The following is an 18,711-nucleotide window of genomic DNA, read 5'->3' on the forward strand; positions in this document are numbered from 1 at the left end:
CCAAACATTCACCGACTCTCTCTATAAAATTAAAACTATTTTTTACTATTTATTACATTTTAAATTAAACTTATTAATTAAAAGATATAAAAAAACAACCTTAAAGAAGACAAGTATGGTTCCAAACTCTCCTTTCTAAACCCGGGAATCATGGGTTATGCCTTTCAAGAGGATCTCTTTGAGAGTTCTACATCGGGGTTAGCAATCTGCGAGTTCTACACCAGGGTTAGCACTGCGACCACCTAATCATATCATAGAGTGTCGTCATTCTTGGAAAAAAAAAATAATAAAAGAAAATAATAATAATAATAATAAGTTATGGTTGACCCCAAGAAAAATACTATCTTGAATCTTGATTGATATGATATTCATATTTGATCCCGTCCATATCAACATCAACAACCACCCACCCATCCCTTGTTCTAAAAGACTAAAACAAACTAACTGTTTGTTGTCAAACAACGCGTGCCACTTTAATATTGGTAGCAGCATCAGCAATGCAAAACATGATGATGATCACCTTAAACTCCTCTCTTTGACTTCACCAACCATAACCATAACCATAACCATCTTCTTCTTTAATTATTATTATTATTATTTGCATGCAATTGAAGATGTCTTCGATCGATCTGGAGTCAATCTCAGAGGCAACATCTGGAGCAATTGGGGCTGTTTTGAGCACAACTATCTTGTACCCTCTTGACACCTGTAAAGCCAAGTACCAGGCTGAAGTTCGTTCTCATGGTCGTCAGAAATACAGGTTTGTTTATTAGTTTAGATTTGATTTCTAGATGCTTTGGATCGAAAATGAAATAACTTTTTTGGGATTTAAAATTTGTATGTATATACCTGTATCAGTTTTAGGTTTGAAAGTGTTCTTTGTATATATGATTTGGAAGGTGTTTGGATGTCATTTCTAAGATTATTGCTGCTTCAAAATCATAGTTGTAATCAGTAATCGGTGATTAATATCTAATTGGTACTCTGCTGATGCAATTTCATATAATCGGACCCAAAAATCAGTAGGAAGTCAAAGTCGGTCCAAATTAATCTTTTGGTTTTAATCCGTTAACCCGTTTTAAGCATAGGCATCTACCCATTCAAGTTTTAAGCAACAAAAGATGGGTTCAAAATCCTGAAGTTTGTATGGAAGCAACAAAAAATTATCTAACGTTTGAGAAATTACATATAAAATGTGTGTGTGTATCTAGAGGTTTGAAAAATTACATAAAAATATTTCAATCCGGTTAATCTCTATTGATCGCTAGTTGGTACCCCACAGCCCGACTAGCGCCTAGCGAGTTTTACAACATTGGTTATTCCTTAATCTGGTTGCTTTGACCCTATAAAAGTACTTGCAGAGTTGCAGCCTAAAGATTATATTATGTGAAGAATTGTAATTAGAGTGTGTACGATATTTGAAAAGCAACTAGTTCACAAATATTTGTGTACACTGATATACCATCAGCCAAATTAAGCTATTTGTTGGTATATTAATATTGGGAATTAGAGTTTAATAAAGTTCTTGTGTGGGTCATGCAGGAACCTATCAGACGTGTTGTGGGAGGCCGTTTACACGGGTCAAATTGCATCGTTATATCAGGGTCTTGGAACAAAGAATTTGCAATCTTTTATTGCACAATTTGTGTACTTTTACGGTTATAGCTATTTTAAAAGGTTGTACCAAGTAAAATACGGTACAAAATCAATTGGAACAAAAGCAAACTTGATTCTTGCTGCTTCTGCCGGGGCCTGTACTGCTATCATAACTCAGGTTAGAAATTATCACCTTTTTTTTTATTTGGGCCAATAACCATTTGCTTTGGATGTGTGGTTTCAAATTGATTATGTGATATTAGATAACGAGTTTAATAAATCTGTTTCTGGTATTATGATATAGCCTCTAGATACAGCATCATCACGTATGCAAACAAGCGCGTTTGGGAGATCAAAAGGGCTTTGGGCAATGCTTACAGAAGGCAGTTGGAGTGAAGCATTTGATGGGCTTGGCATATCTTTACTTTTAACTTCCAACCCTGCAATTCAGGTACATTAACCGTCTTCTCATAACTCATCAAGCGGATCGGGTAACAGGTCAAAACGGGTAAAAGTTTTTGGGTGACCCACTAACATGTGGTTTCTGTTTTTTAAATTATATTAGTAATTAATATATTATATATAATAATAACAACAAATATTGTTACATCAATGATCAGTTGCTTTTTGTAAAACAATTTAGGAAGGGGGGTAAACGATTGATATTCTCACAGGCTACTTCTAAGTTTTAACCCATTTCCCTTTGAGTTTAAATGTTGAGATTTACCCATTTGACCCGTTAGCACTTCTAAATAGGTAAATTGGTTTGAGTTGACCCATCAAAACTCTAGTTTCTCAAATAGTTAGCGTATTAATATAGTTACATAAAGTAAATCCGCATAATGATTCAACTTTTTGAATAGAACAATGTATGAGGTGAGTTGGGCTTAACTCAGTCTAGTTATTTTCTTTTAAGATTGATTTTGGATTTGGCCCATTTTGACCGGTTGTTACTTAAATTGGCCTTTTTATAATGTATACATGCAGTACACGGTATTTGATCAGCTGAAGCAAAAACTTTTAGACGGGAAACTAAAGAAAGCAGGAAGCGGGACTTCACCCGAGTCACTTTCTGCCTTCTCTGCATTTTTGCTGGGTGCAATATCTAAAAGTATTGCAACGGTTCTTACATATCCCGCTATCAGGTTTGTATATTATAACATATCTTTGTTGAAAATAACATTTTGTCACACTTTTCAAACATTTTATATCAATTTTATGCAGGTGCAAAGTCATGATCCAGGCTGCAGACTCGAGTGATGATGAAACCAAGGAAAATAAAAAGAAACCGCGCAAAACATTAATGGGTGTACTTGATGCGATTTGGAAACGAGAAGGGATATTTGGGTTTTTTAAGGGATTGCAGGCACAAATATTGAAGACGGTTTTAAGCTCGGCTTTACTTTTGATGATAAAAGAGAAAATAGCTTCTACCACTTGGGTACTCATTCTTGCAGTGAGAAGTTACCTTGTGGTCTCACAGGGAAAGTTAAAGGGGTCAGTAAAAAGGTTAAAATAGTTCTCCTTGAAAAGAAAATAAGATTAGAACGCGTATTATTTCACTTGTATAACAAGAATAACAAGTGATGTATGATGATGTACTTGAAGTATTCTTTTAGGGACTGGATCGAGCGACAATTCACAGCTTTGAGACATTTTGATTTTTATAAGATTTACCGATCATGAATAAAGTATGTTCTTGAGCATATTCTGGTTATTTTTTATAGTTTGTTACTTTGTCATCATCCATAGAAAGTTTGTATGCAAGTAGATCAAAGATTTTAAACCAGGGTATACATTACTACTAGAAATTGACAAAACTCAGTTACTCGGGTTGTTAAATTTGGTTTAGAGTTTGAGACGAGGTGTAAAACCAAACCATGCGTCTTTTTGTTTTTGGTATTTGGGGTTATAGATGGTAAATAAAAAATGGCAATCGAAAGTTCGAAACTACAAGTCTACAATCTATAGTTTTGAGACGAGTGGTGTCTATCTTTAAAACAATGCTTTAGGTTTGTGGTGAATCATTTCCCAAGATATAGTGAAGCAACGGTTGATATACTTTATCAACACTTTACTGGTAGTGATAAACCGATCAAACTTAAATAAGTTTTCAAAGATTTCAAAGTAACTAGAAATAACGTTCGGTGCATATATACTTTCGTAACCCGTTGTTAAGTACGACCGATCCGAACTAGTGTGTTCCATGGATTCAACCAACACATGTTTCTTTTTAAGAATTGTTAGGTTGGAAATTTGGTTGTGAAATCGTTAGGTTTAGTGAGCTTAACTTGACAGAAAATTGTTAGGTCATACCGGACTTATATTGATTGGGCCAAAAACTAGATATCATTTAAATTCACGTGTTCCATGGTCCATGGACACCACCCCATTATTTGCTTATTACTTGTTAGTCACTTATAAATCATTAATGTTGTCACATGTAAATGTCACGAAAATGTGAACATAAGGTATTCACATGTAACTGATATTCAGTTTAATCACATCACACGTGAATATTCAATTTAGTGACACCTGAATACGTTTTGTTCATATGTGTAAGCGATAAACAATTAATTAATTCACTTGGATTAGTACTTATGGGTACAAAAACACTTAGGTGTTGTTTGTTTTTCTAAAAAAATACCTGCGCATCATCTTTTGTCTGCGTCGTGCAGACCACGCGCAGACATTACCATCTGCAGACTGTTTGTTTTCTCGAAAATGTTTCATTAAAAAACGTCTGCGCAAGCTCTTCTTGGCGTAGACGTGGTTCATCCATTTCTGAAATCTTATAAGGTCTGCAGAAGGTTGAAACACCACACTCTACCAACACCCATTATCCACCATCACCAACACCCATCGTTCACCACCTACCACTACCACTATCACCATCCAACACCACCATCACCCAACGTCCGCCACCACCACCGTCCACCACCCACCACCACTATTTGCCGACACCACCGTCTACCACCATAATCCACCACCCACCACTGCCTTCTACCACCACCGCCTTCTACCACTACCAATATCACCATCCAGCACAACCACCACCCACTATCACAGTTCGTACACCATCACCAATTTATTTTTGCAATCTACAGACATTAGCATTTATTTAGTAATCTACAGATGCGGTCTCTCCATATCACAAATAGTCATGTATTTCCACTAACGAAATATTGTTATGAGATTTGATGAGAATGAACCTAGAACTATAGGATTGGACGTTTAGGCTTTAAAATAGGATGAATTGGGCTTGGGTTTTGTTGACATCTAATAGTATTTTGAACATAATATTTCACCCTAAAGCAAGTTTCTTTGTATTTTAATCTTTGTTGTATATTTTTATATGTTAGCAAAAGAAAGAATAGATACAGAAGTGGAATGCTCTCAACGTTCACAATTCACATTCAACATTATTTTAAGCACAATATCTTTGTAATAAGATTGTTTATGCAAAGTACAAAACAAATTATTTAAAAAAAATGTTATTGTGATTTTATAAATATTATTTAAGTGTTATTTGACTATTATTTAAATTCCGATGTTGAAGGACTTTTTTATTTAAATTTCAGCTAATTTAAAGTTTTATGTTTAATTTTAGCAGTCTGCAGACGTTAAAAAACAAACAGTCTTCTTTTTGCATGCAGATGTTTGGTCCACCTCTTCTGCTACAAGTGTCTGTAGATGTGATTCGCAAATTGCGGACATTTTACATCTAAAAAACAAACAGCACCTTAGAGCATTCTCAATCCATCCCCTATAATTATGTAAGGGTAATTTGCAAATTATAGGGTGGAGTTGTGAGTGATTGTGAGTGTAAATTATAGTGTAGGGAGATAAATGTGGTTGTGAGTGGAATTTGCCCCTATTTATTTTTTAATATTTGTTGAATTGGTGATTAGAGAAGAAATAAAACTATAATGATATATGTATAAAAAAATATCATTTAATTGAACATGAAAAGGAAATGTAGTGTTTTTTAGTATAATTATAGATATACGGATGGATGACATGCTGTGAATAAGTAGTTGAGTTGAGTCAATATCAAGTTATCAACTCAAAACCTGAGTTTATAATAGTATATGAGTTAGCTCTGTTTATAACCTTGAAGTTGAATTCATATTCGACTCAATATAGCTCGTGAATTGATAAGGTTATAGACAGTTTGTTCATGTTTAATTGTAGTAATATAACAAATTTGTTAATCTAGTAGAAGTAAAATAAAATTTCATCAACTGTTTCACTCTTTTATGGATCAAATTTTGTTTCTAATATAAACAAAATAATATGTAAAATACCATGCACGTATTAATAATATTAATTTTATAATCTGAATTATTTGAAATGAAGGCTTACATGATGTTTGTAATCACGCTTGCCGACACTTACTCCGCGACTTCTTGACCCTTTTTCTACTTCTATGGCCCCCAATTCTAATATTTAATTATGTTACATCAACTCACATTTCATGTTAAGTTAGGTTTTTTAAGAAATTGATCGTAGCATGATGGTATATAGGTAATAGGTGTGTACATAATGATTTTTATCCTCAATGGTTAAGGGTTCTAGTCCTGTGATAAATAAATATGTATATTTATAAAAAAGAATTGGTTGATTTAAAAAAATAGTTGGGTATTCCCACTAGTATTTTTAAATAAAAACATTATTTTATATTATTTATTCTTTTAAAAATATTTTAGCAATATTAATTTGACAAATATTCACACGTCTAAAATTACACTCAAATTGTTTTCAGCAATCTATCGATTAGTAATGATAGAGTGAGTTGTAAAAAAGAATGTTTAAAGGTGATTTTATTATAGTTATGGTAGTTAGATAACTGACTGTTGAGTGGTTTAATGTCAACTATTTCATCAATGACTAAAGTGATAAAAGAAAACTAAGACTGTTACTAAATAACGAGACATATTTGTGAAATGTACAGAAATGTTTGGTAATAAGTTAAAGTGAATGGGAAAATGCATAATTAATTATAGTTTTAACTTTTGTAACAAGCAAGACATATATACATTGTTTAACCCATAAGCAATCCTATAGTTAGACGCCTTATATAAATGTAATTAATCAGTAGTAGTCTTCTAGTCGATATCATAGTTCCAGTTTTATCTACCGTTCATCTTTCGGACAAATTTGAAGAGTAAGACAAAACGATGAATCAAAGTTTACCACAATAACAACCTGAAGATGAACACAAATCTTTGAAAATAATAAAGTGAATAATGAAATAATCACTCCGGAAGCAATCTTATAAAACCCTATAACTAAAACTTTAAAATGACTGAAGTCTTATAAGTGTAAGGTTTAAAAAAAAAATAAGCCAAAAGAGTTTTTGAATAAATCTTCTTCAAAAAATTTTAAAATTACAAACTCCATTACATCACGCTGATTTGACCAAATGATAACACAATCAAATTCTATGAGAGTATAGTCAAATTCATTTTTGACCAATTGTAACTAACAAAGCTACATGAGAGAGAATAGTCGAAGGTCATCTGTAGTTGATACACAATCCAACCATGTAATTAGGTGTATAGGGTCTCAACGATTTTTAACAATCTCTCCCACTATTATTTGATCGACATTTGTTCAACACTTTCATTCACCTCTTGCACTTAAATATAAGAAGAAAAATAAATATAAGAGGTTGTTTGGTAGCCTCTTAGTGATTCCAATATTAAGAAACTACATCTGAATCGATAAGATGTGCAACGTGTTTGGTTTATTAAAAATGCACTTCTTAATGGTTCATAAAGCCTTTTAATGAGCTGTTTGAAAGCCTCTTATATTAAGAAGCTACATCTAAATTGATAAAAGGTACAATGTGTTTTGTTTAATGATTCCCCTTTAATGATTATTTGCTAGAACATTAAGGTAAGATCTCATGAAAAGAATGATTCTTTGCTAGAACATTAAAATTTATAATAATATCTCATGTGAAAAAGATAGAGTAACCTCTGCTATAACTCTTATCACGCAATTCATCTTAAAGATGATAACTTTCATAAAACTAAGAAACTAGTTGTTATTCCTTTCATATTTTAAAAATATAGTGAACAATTAGTTATGATGTAATTTACCATCACAAAGAGAATGGTGTACATAAGTTTACTCTTGATGGAAGGCTAAAAAGTGGGTATAATGTGTTAAGTAGATTTGTTAACATTCATTCATATCAACAATACATTGTCGAGTTTGTATGGTACTATGGTGATACTTTTAATCCCATGCTCATTTTAACTGATAACAGGCCAAGAAGTGGGTGTAAAGTCGAACCTTATGCCTTTGCTCGATTATTAGCGAAGCCCAAATAACGGTTCAAACGTAGTCATGCTTTATCCACTTTTAAACTGCACCGTTTTTTACAACCACGAGCCTTGAACCCTCACCTAGGGGTGCAAACGAGCCGAGCTGCTCGGGATCGGCTCGTTAAAAAGCTCGAACGAGCCGAGCTTAATTGAGCCCGAGCCCGAGCTCAAGCCTAAAAGTAAGCTCGTTTAATAAACAAGCCCGAGCCGGAGCTTCACCTATCGAGCTCGAGCCGGCTCGCGAGCCTAAACGAGCCTGCCATTTATATAATTTTTTTAATTATATATTTGATAATTATTAATTAATATATATATATATTGTTAATATATATTTTTATAAAAATAAATAAAAATAACTAAATAATATATATTATTTTATATAGAAAATTATAATAGAAAATAATATATAAAAATAATTATATTATTTAAAAAATAACAAATAAATGGTAAACGAGCTGAGCCCGAGCCGAGCTCGAGCTTGAAAATCTACTCACGAGCCGAGCTCGAGCTTTGGAAATAGAGCTCGAAACGAGCCGAGCTCGAGCTCTGTGTAAGTTAAACGAGCCGAGCTCGAGCCTGGTCGAGCTCGGGCTCGGCTTGGCTCGTTTGCACCCCTACCCTCACCATCTGGAAAAGTAAAACTTTATCCAATATCTTTTTATCGTTATATGAAAGCCCCTTTAGTAGCTATATAACTATATGAAGAGAAAAAAAGTAAATAAAGAATATTAAAGCTAGTAAGATATTTTATACGAGTAATGTTATGTTTGAACAATATTTTTTAAAAAATAGTTAGTGAAGTGAAAACTAACCAACATAGGCAAAAACTAATAGAACGGTGATACCTAACCCCTTTATAAACCCCAACAAAATTCAATTAAAAGTAAGAGGATTAATACCTTATCGTGCCATGTATCTAAAACGGGTTACGATAATACCAGGACGTGAATAAAAATACCACACATGTGCCTTGTCTGCCAAGGCTCGAGAGATGCTTAACAAGTCCTGCCACGACACCACGTTATCCTTGTCTGCTTAGGCAAGAAAGATGTTGTAACAAAGCGAGTCAGATACCTCTAGAGTCGTTACAAACAAAGTACATGTGTAGCTCCTCTGTTCACTTTTAACCTAAACGAGATACATGCAAGACTATTGTGTTGCCAACTCATTTTTGTATGAAATTTCATATAAACTATATTAGTTCCTTATAATATCTAAAGGGGTTAGATGTCATCGCTTTATTGATTTTACCTATTTTGATTAGTCATTAGTTCAATGTGTCCCTCTTAGGTAAATATTGGTCAAACATCACTATATTGGTAACTTCCCATCATATTTCCCTAATACATCAAAATACAATTGCTTTAAAATAGATTGTTATAAATTAATATTAAACTTTATACGCTTATGAACTTGAAAAAAGTTAATCCACTTAACTTCATAATGATTAGCCAAAATACTCTGCCCATTGACAGCACTTAAGACAAAATAGTATATAATAATTAAGTTAAATAATCACATATAATTAAAAAAAAATAAATTTTAATAAACAAATAAATTTCCTTAAGAAAACTACAAAAGTGGGAAATAATGTATAAATAATTATCCTCCCCATGTTTTTTTATTACTCTTGGATGGAAGCGATCAATAAAAAATCTAAAGAAGCCATAATGCATCACCTGTACACCGTGCTTCAAAGCTTGTACGATACAGATACGACAGAGAGTAGCAGCAGACACATAGTCTGCAATGCTCCCTCAGTCAACACTTGATTGCAAAATGTCAGCCTTCAGATTTCACTTTCTCTATCTCCGATGCAGCTATTAATCTTCATCTTCACACTTCACGCGTAACTATTTTTTTTTACTTCAGTTCAGTTACTGTAACTGCATTTGAAGCTCGGTTTCGGTACGATTTACGGTGCATTTTGTAGTTTTTTATCTCGCATTTGTTGATTTAGGTTTAATTGAGCTTAATTTTGCTTAGATGTGTTATAAATGAAGTTATTTGTTTAATTCAGTTACTGTGAGTGCAATTGAAGTTAATTTCGGTACGATTTACGGTGCATTTGGACTTGTTTATCTGATTATCTCGATTTTCGTCTCGCATTTGTTGATTTAACTTTAATTGAGCTTAGTTTTGCTTCGATGTATTACGGTATGAAGTTATGAGATCTTATTTGTGTAATTCAGTTACTGTAACTGCTTTCGAAGGTGTTTTCGGTACGATTTACTGTGCATTTGAGGTTTTTTATCTCGCATTTGCTGATTTAGGTTTAATTGAGTTTAATTTTGCTTAGATGTGTTATAAATGAAGTTATGTGATGTTATTTGTTTAATTCAGTTACTGTAATTGCTTTTGAAGGTGTTTTCGGTAAGATTTGCGGTGCATTTGAACTTGTTTATCTCGCATATGTTGATTTAGGTTTAATTGAGCTTAATTTTGCTTCGATTTGTTATAAATAAAGTTATGTGATGTTATTTGTTTAATTCAGTTTCTGTGACTGCATTTGAAGGTGTTTTCGGTACGATTTACGATACATTTTGAAGTTTTTTATCTCGCATTTTGTTGATTTAGGTTTAAGTGAGTTTAATTTTGCTTCGATTTGTTATAAATGAAGTTATGTGATCTTATTTGTGTAGTTTTGCTTTGGATCTCTCATTGTTAGAGTCAAATTAGTATCTCATTGTGTGATTCATTCATTTAATTGCAGTTTTGCTACATGAATTTGCAAATGTGGATACATTGTGGCCTAAATCAGGCATTGTGTATAAAGTAGAGTGTTGTAGTCTAATAGAGGTACTGTGTGTGAGTTCCTGCTATATTATCCTTTATTACTAGGTCTTCACATCTAGATTATTGTAATCGGTGGTTTGGAGGCACATTATGGCTGTAGATTTGAGTATTAACTGTTTTTTGTTTGATCCATAGGACTAGGAATCTAGAGGAAGTATGTCAAACTGTCATATATTCCTTATGAGTGTTTGGTTTGTTCATTTTGATTTTATAGATAGTGGATGAAGGGACACATTGTTGCAGGTTAGTTCTTAGTGATACTTAATATTGTCTGAGTTTGGTACTTGATGACTAAATGCGGATGCAGTATATATATTGTTGAATATGTTCATGTTACTTTTCCTTAGGGACTTAGGTTCACATTTCTGTGTTTAAAGATTTGATTAGGCATTGTTCTTGCAGTTTACTAAAACACGGTTTCACGCTTTTCGTAAATTTAGTTCATGCATGGTGATCATTTTGCTTTGTGTGTTAAGATATACAATGTTGTCTTTGTTCTGTAAGTCTGATCTTTCTATATGTGTACTGAGTATAAGTTAATTGACATGCCACATCCGTGTCTCAAGTGGCTTGTGCTACCATGTTTTTATGCCTTCATTGTTCTCTTTGATGAAATTTTCTTCTAGTATCTTAATTGTTTCATGTTCACAAGCTGTTATTTATTGGATATGTATCAGAACGAAGAATCTTGTAGCTCCATAAGTCTAATGCGTTGCTAGCTACATGGACCAGTATGAAGTGCTTGAGCAAATTGGCAAAGGGGCATTTGGTGCCGCCCTTCTCGTACGTCATAAACATGAAAGAAAAAAGTGAGTATGAAACTTCAAATTACCAACTTTTTATTTTGTTTTGATGCCTTTATTAATGTATTTCTGCACTTGCTGCATTTTCATAGCATGTTGCATGTTTATCGATGATGATAAGTTGCATTTTCATTGACACATATTGACTGTTTTCTCCCATTCCATGTAATTCTGTATATAAGGTATGTGTTGAAAAAGATTCGCCTTGCCCGCCAAACTGATAGAACACGTAGGTCTGCACATCTGGAGGTTGGTATCCTTTACTTTGAGCTTCCTACAATCTTTTCTTAAAACTACTTTTTGGGGCATACACCCTAAACTTACCTAAGTTGATTATTTTACTCTTTTTCTTTGCAAATGAGCTTCATGTTCTCTTTAGGTTAGCTGTTCTTTGACTTTAGTTCCGTTTAGCTGCATTATAATGGCTGTTCTGGGGTAGTTGACACCTGAGTATATAATATCTGCTATTCATGTATCGTTTTGCTTGTGATTGATTACATTTTAACAATATTTATTGATGTCTTTAGATAAAACTTTCAAATATTTAGCAGCTAATCCACTCTCTACTTGTAGATGGAGCTCATTTCTAGAATGCGAAATCCCTTTATTGTGGAGTATAAAGGTTCCTGGGTGGAAAAGGTAAGAAGATGACATTTTGATCTTTCTATTATATTCCATGGTCAGTATTTCATATTTATTCAATTTGCACTCACCATCAATCATAACAAATGTATATGTGAAAAAGAAACATTTGTGAAAGGTTTATGTGTAGTTGAATGAAACAAACTGCAACATTTATATGCCTAGCGCCCCAAGGTGGAAAACAAATCTCTATCATGCACAAACTTGCTACTCCCTCCGTCCCTTTGAAAGTGTCCATATTTCCTTTTTAGTTTGTCACATTACAAATGTCCACTTTTAAATTTATTACCTAATTACCAAGTTTACCCTTACACAAATGCAATCATTCAAACTTTCTTAAATTTTGTGTTTTTATATATGTCAAGGGCATTATTGTCATTTGTTAACCAAAAAATGCAATCATTCAAACTTTCTTAAACTTTTTGTTTTTCAAACCATGACACTTGTAGAGGGACGGAGGGAGTATTTTTCTAATTCATGCCTGGGTTCTTTTTTTTTTTCTCAAATTCACGTCATGTTGCTACAATAATCTCAACTTTACCCAAATTATCGGTACCATTTTTTTATTTTTTCTATCTGTGCTTATTTTATATACTTTCTTTTGACAGGGATGCTATGTGTGCATTATCATAGGATATTGTGAAAATGGAGACATGTCAGTACTTTGTAACCCTTACTCTCAAATTCTAATGATGTGGTAAATAGAGAAATAATGGTCATTGACATGATTTTTCCAATTGTTTCCTTTTTGCAGGGCAGGAGCTATTAAAAAAGCCAATGGCATGCTGTTTTCAGAAGAGGTACTTATTCTCTCTCTCTATATATATATGTGTGTGTGTGTGTGTGTGTGTGATCTCCCTCTTCCCTGTTACTTTTATACAACCAAATGGTTTATACAACAATGGAGATTACTTGGGGTGTCTATAAGAAACAGTATGCTCGATTGCCTAATACTATGAACGTATACAGAATAAATAATAGCTAATACTTTTGCTTATTTTGATCTAACAACAAATTATCATGCAGAAATTATGTAAATGGCTTGTACAACTCTTAATGGCGCTCGATTACTTACACTCGAATCATGTTCTTCACCGGGATGTTAAGGCTAGCTTAAACGATTTAATTGCTTTTTGCTTAATGATCGGTAATATTTTGAATTATTGTGAACCTTCATTTGCTGATCATTTTCCTTTCACAGTGTTCAAATATATTCTTGACAAAAGATCAAGATATACGTCTTGGTAAGTATATTTTTCTGAACCTTTTCTGTGTTGAAAGAAAGGGATGACTCATCATCTGCATTGCGTCTTTCAGGTGATTTTGGACTAGCCAAGATGTTGACTTCAGATGACCTTGCCTCATCCGTGAGTGATCCATTTCTTTAAGATTGCCTTCAAATTTAATTTTAATTATATATAATTTGTGGATGTATCTGATTGCTTCTTGTGGTTAATATATTATTCAGGTGGTAGGAACTCCTAGCTATATGTGCCCTGAGCTTCTTGCAGATATACCATATGGTTCAAAATCAGATATTTGGTCTCTTGGTAAGAAATAAATGAAGTATGCCGACTGATCTTTGATATTTTCTCACATAAGATAAATTGTGTCTTTACCCCCATCGATTTCTTATTATAAACATGTATTAATGATCTCCACTTTCTGTTTCTAGGATGCTGTATGTATGAAATGACTTCCCATAAGGCTGCATTTAAAGCTTTTGTAAGTGTTCTCATATGCCCCTTTCAATTACTGTGCGATATGTTCACATCATATGTTACCCAAAGTTGATTTGCTGATGGTTTTCTGGTCTATTTTTTAATATACTACATGGCTACATGCTTATGATTCATTATTCATTGAGGTTATGTATCTTCTAAGTGCGAACATTCTCTGCGATTTAGGATGTAAAAAAGTGGCTCCTGAAATGGAATATGCATATACATATGCAATTTTACTATAATACCCTTTCATAATATTCCTATCAAGATCGTTGAGATGGAAAAAAACTTTCATATTTGAACATTTGAAAATATTTTAGCGTGCTGGCAGAAAAGTCAATATTCATTTGTAAATACAAGAACAAAGTTGAAAACACATATTTTGCACATACAAAATGCATTATTAGTTACTGCTAAGTATTGTCATTACCCTTGCAATTTTTTATTTTTCTAAATAAATTAGTTACTACAAAGCGATTACAATAAAGTGGCAGGCAAACGGGCAACAAGCTGCGCCGCAACCCCCTTGCAATTTGACAATTCCCCAACATTTTCTATGTTTATTATCATGATAAACAGTTACATTTAAATTAAGATAGTACTTTTCTAAGCTTCTTTAAAACTTAATTTATGTACCGTTTATGTTTCTACCTGAGTCACATAAAGGTTATGATTTTGTTTAAACTTCTTACACAGGATATGCAAGCACTGATAAACAAGATTAACAGGTCAATTGTGGCACCACTTCCAACCAAATACACTGGTGCCTTGTGAGTCATTTTCTTTTCTACTTAAAAAATTTCCTAATAATTACTTTAGCAATTACAAGTTAATTGTGAAAATCTATTCATTTTGCTCATGTTTGTTTCAGCCGGGGCCTCATTAAAAGCATGTTGCGGAAGAATCCAGAACTAAGGCCAAGTGTACATATACTTCTCCTTTATCATATACATACACTATACTAATCACTCCTACAAAATCAAATCTTGCATCTTATAGATTGGATTAGCTATGTTATAGTTCCTCATTCGTTCTTACTTTCCAATTTAACATCATATCAAACCGTCACATACAGTTCCTTCATCATAGTTATCACTTTATAACTATCGTTTTTGAGAAAATCACTGAAGTATATGTTTACTTTGTCAGGCAAGAGAGCTACTGAGGCATCAACACCTCCAGCCATATGTACTTAAGATCAACCTAAAACTAAATAGCCCCAAATCTAGCAGTTTATCAACACATTGGCCTGAACCTGATTACATGAAGAAAACAAGATTTGCTGAACCCGTTTATCTTCGTCCAAGATCACGGGACAGGCGGATGTCATATGGAAATGACAGAACTTTGAATCCAAGCATATCTTTAGGTGACCAAGGTACTCCTTGTTCAACCAAGCGGTGTCAAGATTCCCCTCATTATTTGCATAGAAGAGTGGAAAGGATGTCTATTGGAAGCACATGTGACGAGTCACCGGTTAGTAAGAATGTTTCTTCCAAAGCTTCCAATTCTACCAAGAATCTTAGGTTTACTTCATCAAAGACGTCCTCTGCGGTTAGCAAACGAACCGGGTTTTCAAAGGTAACTTCAGATCCTTATTATTGATTATCGCATTGCTGATTTCTGCTACATTTGCATATTATCATTATCTTGTTACATTATAGCTAAATGACCATTACTATTTACTAGTCAGTAGTCAATGTTAACTGTTTGTCTTCTAGAGTAGGCCTACAGGTGAGCAAGGATCGGCTCGGTTATGGGCTAAAACCAAACCTATTACCGATGTTTTGGTTTTTATATATTCATAACCAATCAGTTTTGGTTATAAACGGTTCAGTTAATTCGGTTAACCACTAACCACCGACTTTAGACGTGGGTTGAATGGTAGATTCTAGCTTACTTCAATTAGAATATAAAGTTAGGTCTCAAGTTAAATAAAATACTAGCAATCCTTGTAATTTAAAAGCAGAGTAACTGATAAATTTATGTAATTTAAAGAAAAATGCAACATATTATTTTAAAATTATAAAGGTTTGTTTAAATGGTGGTTCAGTTCTGTTAATTTGGTTATTTATACGCATATAACCATAACCGAACCTGAAAAGTCAGCTACCAAAATAATCATAAACATACCATTGGTTTCTCAATTGTTTTAGTTTTTTGATTCGCTTTTATGGTCACCCTATGACTGTTATAAAGAACCAACTACTCACTGGTGCAGAGACTTGTGCAAAGATGATAAATGGATCACTTGAGGTGACAAAATAGGATGGTTAAACTGGTCGGGTCGAGCCAGATCGGGCATTAATTTGTTTAGTATTTGCATCATTATTAAGTTTCTTGTAAAATCATGCTTAACAGGTGCATGATTCAGTAAAACAATCAGGCCCAACAAGCAGAAGAGCATCCTTGCCACTTCCAAAGAAACCAACGATTGAAGATTCCTTATGCAGAAAAAGCACAGGTTTCCTCGACAGCATCAATACCATGGACGTATCGGTCAACGCCCCACGGATTGACAAAATGGTTGAATTCCCTCCAAATAACGACTTTGTGGTCCCCATCCGTAGAACCTCAATAACCTCTGCACAAGGGTCAACATCCCCGCCATGTGATCGTTCGATTATGAAAGACAAATGCATGGTTCAAACAGCTGATACAACATCTGGCAAGCAGAACTCAAATTCCCCAACCGAATGGCACGGTTCAGGCAGTGATTGCTCAGACCAAAACGCGACCGCGGGTGCGTCTAGCCAGACCTCATCGGACCTAAGGCGGAGGCGGTTTGACACGTCATCACAGAAACAACGAGCCGAGGCGTTAGAAGGGCTTCTTGAGTTTAGTGCAAGGTTGTTGCAGGAGGAAAGGTTTGAAGAGCTTGGAGTGTTGTTGAAGCCTTTTGGGCCAGGGAAGGTGTCTCCTAGAGAGACTGCAATATGGTTGACTAAAAGCTTGAAGGAGAATAAGTTGAAGCAAGAAGAGCAGTTTTAATGATGGAATTAAATGCTTATGTTTAATTAAATTCTTATCTATATTGATGTGCAACTATGCATGGAGATGTTTTTAGTTGTAGGAACGGGAACGGGTATGGGTATGGATATAGATACGGTTATGATAGATGAGGGTTTTAGGAATTATTTATCGAATCTCTTGTAACAGATACGGATGCCGGCATGTAGCTTAATGACCTTAGTTTAATTCCTCGTATGTTTCTTTGTTTAGACTCGTCACGTATTTTCGTAATCTTGTGATATGTACTAGACTCGTCACATTCTTGAGACTGTAGCTTGTAACCTCGATAACTGTTCATGTTTGGCCACTAAATCTTCAGACACCATTTCAGTTGTCTTGATTAGAACTGCAGTCTATAAAGGGGGTTTACTGAATACCTCATGATTCTCATCACATCGATTACAGGGTTGGATAGTCTTATAAGGTGTTATGTTTATCTACTCTTTTCTAAATATAACCACCCTCCCCATTTCTCTTTACCCAAACCTCACTCAACAGTCACAAATCACAGATCAAAAAATCAGATTTTTAATCCAACATTTTAACTAAACTAATTGTCCTTAATTGAAACAAACTGTCATTAAAACCTAGCTTCTTTGTTATAAACAACATGGTTCATGTGGTTTACCTGCATAGCATGTTTGATCCTAAAATCTTAGAATATACAGATAGTTCCCACCAGGTGACTACTTACGGGTAGAGGGGTAGAGGTGCAAAAAAAACCCGAACCCGGAACCGGGCCCGATAAAACTACCCGGGACCGGTTTATTTATACCCGGGTTTTTAATACCCGAGCCCGTACCTGACCCTACCTGTAGGGTACGGATAGGGTATGCATTTCGGTACCAGAACCAGTACCCGTAACCGAACCCGATTTGTACCCAGTAACACCCGAAAACCCGAACCGGTTCCATAGCCAAACCGGGTTTTTCAAATACCTGATATTACCCAAAAAATACCCGGAAAAATAATACTAAAAGGTGCAACCTCTTAAAAAATCCAATATATACCCGGAAAATATCCGGAAAAAAAAGCCAGAAAAAACCCGGAAATAGGGTTTTTTCAATACCCGTAAATAGGGTATTCAAACACCCGGTTCTATACCGACCCGAACCCGATACATAAGGTATGCTTTTTAGAGACAATACCCGAACCCGGGTATTTGAAAAACTCGATTTGTGCACCTCTACTTAGGCCGAGTGTACTGGGCGACACTTTGGGCGAAAATGGGGCGATAAGTTGGAGGAACACCGCCCCCAGGCGATATTGGGGCGAAAAGGGGCGGGGGCGGGATCTATTTCTCGCCCAGCATGTCTGTTGTTTTGTTTGTTTATATTATTATTATATATATATGTGTGTAAGAGATATATATATATATATGTATATATATATTATTATATTACTATTGTAGCCCCTACACCATTACACCCCAAAAACAAATTCTCACCCCTTGCTAACTGGGCGCCACACGGCGCAAAACGCCCCAATTTGTAGCCCCTCCACTACGCATAGCCTTATGGGTAACATAGATGGTCATTAACAATTAACACTTAACAGTTTGACAAGCGTTAGCCAATATACATGTATGATAAGTTTTATTCTATTTCTCAAATCATATATTAGCTACCTCGTTTTTTTTATAAATTAATTATTTTGTTTTTTATTTTGTATAAAACCTTATTGAATTTATTAACTGAAATGATATTTTCATAAGCTACAAAAGTAGCTAAACTACATAATCACTAAACATTGAAATTGATAAGGAACTAAACAACTACATTTCAAGTATAACAAGCATTAGGT

General features: G+C 34.2%; 2 protein-coding genes across 2 annotated transcripts; both read left to right on the forward strand.

The window, feature by feature from the left end:
* The first annotated feature begins 448 nt into the window (after positions 1-448).
* Positions 449-3,283, forward strand: LOC143537527 (peroxisomal adenine nucleotide carrier 1-like). Its single transcript, XM_077031274.1, has 5 exons — positions 449-760; positions 1,543-1,774; positions 1,901-2,047; positions 2,584-2,741; positions 2,821-3,283. Exons 1-5 carry the CDS (start codon positions 603-605, stop codon positions 3,113-3,115), a joined length of 990 nt encoding a protein of 329 aa, XP_076887389.1. The 5' UTR covers positions 449-602; the 3' UTR covers positions 3,116-3,283.
* Positions 3,284-9,354: 6,071 nt separating this feature from the next.
* Positions 9,355-17,117, forward strand: LOC143537548 (serine/threonine-protein kinase Nek2-like). The gene is made up of 15 exons (XM_077031291.1): positions 9,355-9,839; positions 11,405-11,536; positions 11,713-11,779; positions 12,104-12,169; positions 12,781-12,827; positions 12,927-12,972; positions 13,199-13,279; positions 13,374-13,416; positions 13,490-13,539; positions 13,641-13,722; positions 13,848-13,897; positions 14,593-14,666; positions 14,768-14,819; positions 15,046-15,477; positions 16,258-17,117. Exons 2-15 carry the CDS (start codon positions 11,451-11,453, stop codon positions 16,885-16,887), a joined length of 1,806 nt encoding a protein of 601 aa, XP_076887406.1. The 5' UTR covers positions 9,355-9,839; positions 11,405-11,450; the 3' UTR covers positions 16,888-17,117.
* Positions 17,118-18,711: the final 1,594 nt, after the last annotated feature.

Source organism: Bidens hawaiensis, unplaced genomic scaffold (assembly GCF_021521415.1).
Source record: "Bidens hawaiensis isolate Kalapana, Puna unplaced genomic scaffold, B.hawaiensis_p1.1 tig00011228_1, whole genome shotgun sequence".
NCBI classification, from domain to species: Eukaryota; Viridiplantae; Streptophyta; class Magnoliopsida; order Asterales; family Asteraceae; genus Bidens; species Bidens hawaiensis.

What these genes read in the sequence shown, in the direction of transcription:
- LOC143537527 (XM_077031274.1), top strand. Translation starts at nt 603, where the DNA reads ATGCAATTGAAGATGTCTTCGATCGATCTGGAGTCAATCTCAGAGGCA. An exon ending in GTACTGCTATCATAACTCAG is followed by an intron (nt 1,775 to 1,900) that starts GTTAGAAATTAT and finishes ATTATGATATAG; the next exon opens with CCTCTAGATACAGCATCATC. An exon ending in CTTCCAACCCTGCAATTCAG is followed by an intron (nt 2,048 to 2,583) that starts GTACATTAACCG and finishes GTATACATGCAG; the next exon opens with TACACGGTATTTGATCAGCT.
- LOC143537548 (XM_077031291.1), top strand. Translation starts at nt 11,451, where the DNA reads ATGGACCAGTATGAAGTGCTTGAGCAAATTGGCAAAGGGGCATTTGGT. An exon ending in AAGGTTCCTGGGTGGAAAAG is followed by an intron (nt 12,170 to 12,780) that starts GTAAGAAGATGA and finishes TTCTTTTGACAG; the next exon opens with GGATGCTATGTGTGCATTAT. An exon ending in TTCTTCACCGGGATGTTAAG is followed by an intron (nt 13,280 to 13,373) that starts GCTAGCTTAAAC and finishes TTCCTTTCACAG; the next exon opens with TGTTCAAATATATTCTTGAC.